At 39.4% G+C, this 6923-nt stretch overlaps 1 protein-coding gene across 3 annotated transcripts; it reads left to right on the top strand.

Moving 5' to 3' along the window:
* The first annotated feature begins 672 nt into the window (after positions 1 to 672).
* On the top strand, positions 673 to 6643 carry adcyap1b (adenylate cyclase activating polypeptide 1b). Of its 3 annotated transcripts, XM_084057400.1 has the most exons (5): positions 673 to 830; positions 1284 to 1388; positions 2342 to 2476; positions 2855 to 2959; positions 4359 to 6643. In XM_084057400.1, exons 2-5 carry the CDS (start codon positions 1285 to 1287, stop codon positions 4540 to 4542), a joined length of 528 nt encoding a protein of 175 aa, XP_083913526.1. In that variant the 5' UTR covers positions 673 to 830; position 1284; the 3' UTR covers positions 4543 to 6643. The 3 variants fall into 3 exon arrangements, with proteins under 3 accessions (XP_083913526.1, XP_083913525.1, XP_083913527.1); XM_084057399.1 differs by lacking the exon at positions 673 to 830 and having other exon boundaries at positions 1054 to 1388; XM_084057401.1 differs by lacking the exons at positions 673 to 830; positions 2855 to 2959 and having other exon boundaries at positions 1054 to 1388.
* Positions 6644 to 6923: the final 280 nt, after the last annotated feature.

Here is a 6923-nt window from a genome sequence, read left to right as displayed (position 1 = left end):
CCCGATCCCTCTGGGCCTTGAACCCCGATCATCTCGGCTGATAGGCTTCCCATTACCACTCGTGGTGGTTCACAGAAACCACGGTCATCATTTCTCGAAAATATTAGAATTTCCCAGCTTAGCCATGATCATAAAAGCCTAATTGGAGTTATTGATGACGCGTGGGAGGCACAGCAGTGGTCGCAGTGAGGGAGAAAATTATTTATGCTGACCGTCACGACGTCATCCTGTGTAAAGTAAAGTGCATAAACGTGTGTGCTCACCACCTGTCAAAAGAATGAGATGGAAGAAGAAAAAAATAAAAGTTTCTAAGTAAAAGTTCCATCTTAGGGGGAGGTGGTGGGGGGTCGAGTCTAACGGATGCATCGACGAGGAAGGAACCGTGCTATTATATTCCGGGAGGAAGGCTTGATGACGTCTATCGCCATCCCTAATGTGACTTATTGAAAAAAAAAAGGCAAGGCTCACGATTCATGGATAAAAATCCAAGGCAATCAGAAGATCGCAGGACAAAAAAAAAAGTTTAGAACAAAGATATGTAGACGAACCACACACACTAGTATAGTTTCTTCTCGTCGAGTTTTTCTTTTTTTTTAATTATTTGCGCAATCGACTGGGTTTTTTAGTCACATAATATTGTGTATAAAACTAAGACGGCAGCACTGAGGGGACCACAAGGAACCGGCGGCTTCAGCCAGGAAGGAAGAGAGGTGCCGTGAGAAAGATCTCTATCTCTCTCACACACACTAGCACACATTACAACCGCACCCGGCACGGCAAGGCACGCATCCCTCAGCTTCAGCACCGTAGCTGCTCTCTTCCTCCTCTAGGTATGTGTGCTTATCTCTCATCTCAGGTCTTCTTTCACAACAGGAATTTCATTAAACTCGGAGAAATGGGAGCTCAAGATTTAAGTTATGGAATTATTTTTTCCTCTTCTTATTTTTCTTTTTATTCTTTTTTATTTATTTTTTCTTTTATACTACCACTGTCTGTGCCCAAAGGAAACGGATTTCGCATTCGATCTTTTAACTTTTATGGAATGGACTGAAATAGAGCAGGGCAAACAAAATGTGATTTCTTTCAGCACTAATGGACATGTTAAGTTAATTAGTTTTATGGAGGTTATATTGAACTGTTTAGTTTAGGCTATGGCTAATATAGCCATAGCTATGATTTATTTATTTTAAGCGTGTGAGAATGTTATGGATGGAGTGGAATTTCCTGTGTAACACTGCTTTGTGTTTTTTCTTTTCTTTTTTTTCTTTTTCATTTTCTAACAGCATGGCCAGGTCGAGCAAAGCGACTTTAGTCTTGCTCATCTATGGAATCATAATGCACTTCAGCGTCTACTGCACACCTATTGGACTAAGTTACCCCAAGATTAGGTGGGTGGATGTCTTATGTATTGCATTTTCTTTTTTGTTTGTTTGTTTTTTAGATGATAGAGATTCGATTCAAAAATCAATATTGGGTTATAGTTGGACAAATATTCTTAATTATTATTATTATTAGTATTAGAAGATCGAAAATAGTTTTATTTTTTTATTTTTTACATTACATTCTCATGCACACAATGTGTGTGCACATTCGTTTAAATATAGCATTAAACAAACATTTAGCCTATAGCCTACTGTGGAAAATGTATTCCACAATTTGTTGGGTAGGCTAATGTGGAAAATGACGGTGGAGATTGCATAGCGGTATATCTGTCCGATGGGACATGTTCACAGAACTCCCCTTATTAAAAATGAGAGTGCAGTCAGTGCAATGGATAGCCCTGGGGATGACGGTGGGATGGCGTCACAAAGGCGAGGCGAGGCAAAACGAATAGGAATGCTCTATTCTATATTAAGATGTCCCCCCCCCTCCCCCCTAATGAAAGCTCTTAATTTATAGGCGTGGTTTTTACTGACTCTAATTTTCACTGAAATCATCTTTTATCAAATTTTGGCGCAAGGCCTATATCCTAAATATTCACAGATATTGTCCCGAATCCTAAATAATGAATGAGGTCTGTATAAGTAACGGGAAAATAAAATACTGTCTAAAAAAAAATATATGGGCTATAATTCGATACTAATTAAATAATATCCTACAATAATACAAACTTTCGTTTTCTCCCATAGTCTACTAACTATACTATCATATCTCCCTCAGATTCATGCAAATTCAGATTTCCTTTTTCTTCCTTTTCTTCTTTTCCCCCGTCTTAATGGTCTTAACTTAAATGCTAACAAACCTGTACCAGCCCATGCAGAGTGACTAAAATGCAATGATCGTTATGAATGATTCTATAGGGGTGTGTTATTAATTATTAATTTCTATTTCCCCATTGCAGGCTTGAAAACGATGCGTTTGATGAAGATGGGAATTCATTATCCGACATGGGGTTTGATAGCGATCAAATTGCTATACGAAGCCCACCTGCCTTAGATGATGACGTGTACACGCTTTACTACCCACCAGAAAAGAGGTAAATAGCTATTTAGCTTTTATAGACACAAATCCATATGGATTACTTTCTGCTGTGTTGCCATAATGTAGTAGGCTATGCTTGCTTTGTTTTCCCCAGAGTTTCTCATGTTATTCGTTCAATGTTATTTTCATATTCAGTAGCCTAAAATGTCGATGCAAATACAGTCTATAGCCAAGAGATAAACGGTCGATGGCAAAATAAAATCTGATTAGCCCATGCGTGCACAGAGCAGCAGCAGAGACTATTATAAATTAGATGTTGTTTCATTTATCTTTGAGAGGGGGCACATTTTAGGCTACTTTTGATCATTGTGTCTTCTTGCGCTTATGGTCACTGACGATCTTATATGTTTGTGGCGTTGTATCATCATCTCAGAACAGAAAGGCATGCAGAGGAAGAATTAGATAGAGCCTTGAGGGAGATCCTGGGTCAGTTAACAGCGAGACAATATCTGCATTCTCTGATGACAATACATGTAGGGTAAGGGCATTTCTTATCAGCGTTTACATGCCGTCCATCATCTTTTGTTGTCCGCCGCCCTTAAGTTCAGTTTGTTGCATTATTGTGTCTTCGAAATTATTTGACATTGTCTCGTTTCATTTTTGTGGGTGTTTTATTTATTATTATTTTCCGCTCAGAATCGAATCGTGCACATTCACAATAGTGTTCCGCTGTATACTTTCTTTGTTGTGGCGTGGCATTGCGTTCAAGATTATACTTGCCCTTTTCCAAAAGAAAGAGAGAATCTTTTTTCCTGATAGCTATAAAATAACAGGCTAATAATTAACTGTAGCTTAATAATAATAAGCTCAAAATAATTGATTATGTATGTATCGCGAAGAATAGGGAAACCATGTGTTAGAATAGGCTACATATTGCACTGTGAATTAATAATTTATAACAGGTGACTTAAAGGCTTAAACCACTGTTTTGTTCGACATTAGGCCTTTTTTTTTAGCTTTTTACAGAACGAAATAAATAAACAAATACATACATAAAGACATAGATAAATACATAAATAAGCAAACAAGCACATTTACAATTTTAATGGTTATTGTAGAGAACTTTGTCATGGAATTCAAGCAGCGTCAAGTCAACTGGACTAAAAAGCCGTGGTTCTTCAGATATAAAAATGTACAGTGCAGTGCAGTTATGTATAAAAATACAGACAGTGTGTAGTTATGTATTGAGTTGACAGGCTAATAAGCCTGATTTATACTTTAGTTGCTGTGCTGGTGTTGCATGCAGTGAATTAGCAGATCTACAAGCTCACAATGCAGATGTGACACATTGTGAGCTTGTAGATCTGCTATTTACTGAGGCCGACAGCTGCACGCAACTAAGTATTAAATCAACGGTTCTCAACCTGTGGGTCGGGACCCCCAAGGGGGTCCCCACATTATTTTCTGGGGGTCCCCAGATGACAGTGAAGTGACAATTTAAGGACCTTTAAGACCTTTTTAATACCTTAAAATAAAAAGAAAGAAAGAAGAGAAAAAAGACCATTACTGCATCAAAAGTAATCAACACACTACACTACACTATAAACACTGGTCAAATGTTGGCCAAATTGGCAAATAGCCTAATATAAGAAAGAGGCAAACATTTTGAAAATAGCCGATCTACTAGTTCACAACGCCTCGCAACACGAAGCATTGTGAGCTTGTAGATCGGCTATTGTCATAAAATGTATCTGTGGAACCGAGTCAAACATAACGTAATGCCTCAACTCCTACATTTCCAAGTGCTTGTCAGGGTGGGGGGCCCCCAGTTCAAAATTATTATTTTGGGGGGGTTGTGGCCTGAAAAGATTGAGAAATAAATGTATTAAATGAGGCTTTATAACATGGGGCGCATTCTTCTTGCATTGTGTTTGCAGTGAGGAGAGCAGTATGGAGGAAGAGTCGGAGCCCTTATCCAAGAGGCATTCAGATGGGATCTTCACTGACAGCTACAGTCGCTATCGAAAACAGATGGCCGTCAAGAAATACCTCGCAGCCGTCCTGGGACGAAGGTACAGACAGAGAGTTAGGAACAAAGGACGTCGACTTGCCTATTTGTAGCGCCCCGTTATGATGATGAGCGCCCCCAAACTGCCCTCCTCCTGATGTGTATATATTATCCAAATCGTTATAACTCAAAGTCATACAGATTATACCTGACCAAACAGTGGATTGCGCCTGTGTTTCTTTAAAACATGTATTTATGTATGAAGTAAAGCCATTAAAATGAATATTTTAATAATAATATCGTTTTTCTTTTTGTACAAAAAAAAGCACTTGATACCCGCACAGTTATATACTTTGTGGACCAATATTTTATTTTCATGTCAACATGTTGAAAAAAAACAAAAAAAAAATAAAAAAAAAGGATATAGGAAAAAAAAGAAGATAAGTGTGCACCTTCAACGTTATGCGCTTGAAAACTCTTAAGGTCATCTACATATGCAGAAAATAAATAGATTTTAAAAAGACAATCAAAGTATTGAATGTTATACTTATTTTTGTAACCAACGTTCTATTTTTTTAGTGTTGTTTGTTTTCCAAACAGGCCCAAAGAAGCAGTGAGCATGCGCTGTGAGGCATATCCGGATTCTCCTAAAATGATAGATGTTGCCCATGTCCACCCCTCTCCTCACTCCCTTAATGGGACCTGTGGGTTTGCTTCCCCTTTAGGGCAGGGGTCTTCAACAGGGGGTCCCGGACCCCTAGGGGGTCCTCAGAGATACTGCAGGGGGGCCACTAAATGTTTGGGTGATAGGAACCTTTTTTTAATTTGATGAATTTTTACATTAACCAATTGAACCCTAGCATCCCTATTCTGGGGGAAACATTCGCCAAAAATAGCCGATCTACGAGCTTGTAGATCTGCTATTTTTGGTGAAGAGGTTCGGTGTAGAGGGAAAGAAAGAAGTACAGAGCCCAAGCTCAAGTTTACTAAGTATTGAGGGTTTAAGTGGTTAAATGTCTGAAAATACATGTGTAATACATGAATCCAATTTTGTAGTGGGGGTCCCTGCTTCATCTCTCTCTCAGCTAAGGGGTCCTTGGCCTGAAAAACATTGAAGACCCCTGCTTTAGGGGGAATCTGCATGGCCACTCATCTGATTGATTACTGATTGACTTGGATGGTAATTCATGGAACTGGTGATAAAAAACGAAACAAAAAAACTAAAGTTTATTTGGAGATAGGCCCACATTTGGTTGTATGCTTTGGAAAGGGCACAATCGGCTCAGTAGCCCCACAGAGTAAAATCATCAATGTTGATTTTACTCTGCAAGTCTACAAATGGGTCCATTTACTGTGCCCCAATGAAGGAGGTGCCCAAGATTGCTGTTTAACAGCATGCAGCAAACACTGCTTGCTCACTTGCCTCAATCGTTTACTTGTCATTTACTTGAGTTAAAACAGCTGCATTAGATGAAGAATGTTTCGTATGTGTGCGTGTGTTATGTAAAGTGTAAAAAAATATATACACAGTGTCCATATCCATCTCAATGTTCTCTGTGTTCAGTAGACAGAATACACTTCAACTGTTATATCCGGTTATATTTGGGCAGTATTACCAGTGTTCAGAATCCACGAGACTAAGACACAGGGAAGGACGTTTTTGGCTAAAGGTATCGAGGAGAGTTACCAAGATCTCGCCAGTCTTGGGTTTTTGACTTGTGTCTGGAATATTTAATTATCATTTATTACATACCTTACCGGTGCATGTGGAGATTGACTTTTTTGCTTAGTAACTGCATGCCCTTGTGCCGTTTTGGATTGTGATGTTTGGGTGGTGACTCGTGCTCAAACTATTGTAACATCGCTGACCCACCTTCAGATGTGCTGGAAATGTGACCAAGGAGATGAGGAGGGTTATAGGGGTGGTGGAAACTGGTACTGCACTGACTTGTTGAATTTCACCTCCCTGCTCTCATCATAATTGTTGATATGATAGGAAAGGAGACACCCCCACCCAACCCCAACCTTTACAGATTGCCTTTATCCTGGTAGTCGCATTTATGATTTATAATTATGCTTCTAGGTCGCTGTGATAGTATGTTGATTTCACAGTGGTGTGGCTTTTATCGTTTTGACAAAGCTGATCTAAGTTAGACGTGTATGGAGTGTGTGCAAAGAGGATGTGACAGAATGAAGCACTGAAAGAGGAGGGAGCGTGACAGAGAGAGTGAGAGAGAGTGTCTGTGTGTGTGTGTGTGTGTGTGTGTGTGTGTGTGTGTGTGAGAGAGAGAGAGAGAGAGAGAGAGAGAGAGAGAGAGAGAGTGAGTGAGAGAGTGTGAAACAGGAAGAAAAAAGCAAAAGAGGGAGAGAGTAAAAAAGAAGATGAATGTGAGAGTGAAAGACAGGGGCTGCTAGAGAGAAAGGGAGAGAGTGAGCTTAAGAGGAAAAGTATGCGGTAGAGAAATGAATGAGCCTGTTACATAAGAGATGAGTT

The sequence above is a fragment of the Gymnoscopelus microlampas genome (genome assembly GCF_963454915.1).
Source record: "Gymnoscopelus microlampas genome assembly, chromosome: 5".
Taxonomy (NCBI): domain Eukaryota; kingdom Metazoa; phylum Chordata; class Actinopteri; order Myctophiformes; family Myctophidae; genus Gymnoscopelus; species Gymnoscopelus microlampas.
This window is presented reverse-complemented; position numbering and strand designations above follow the sequence as displayed.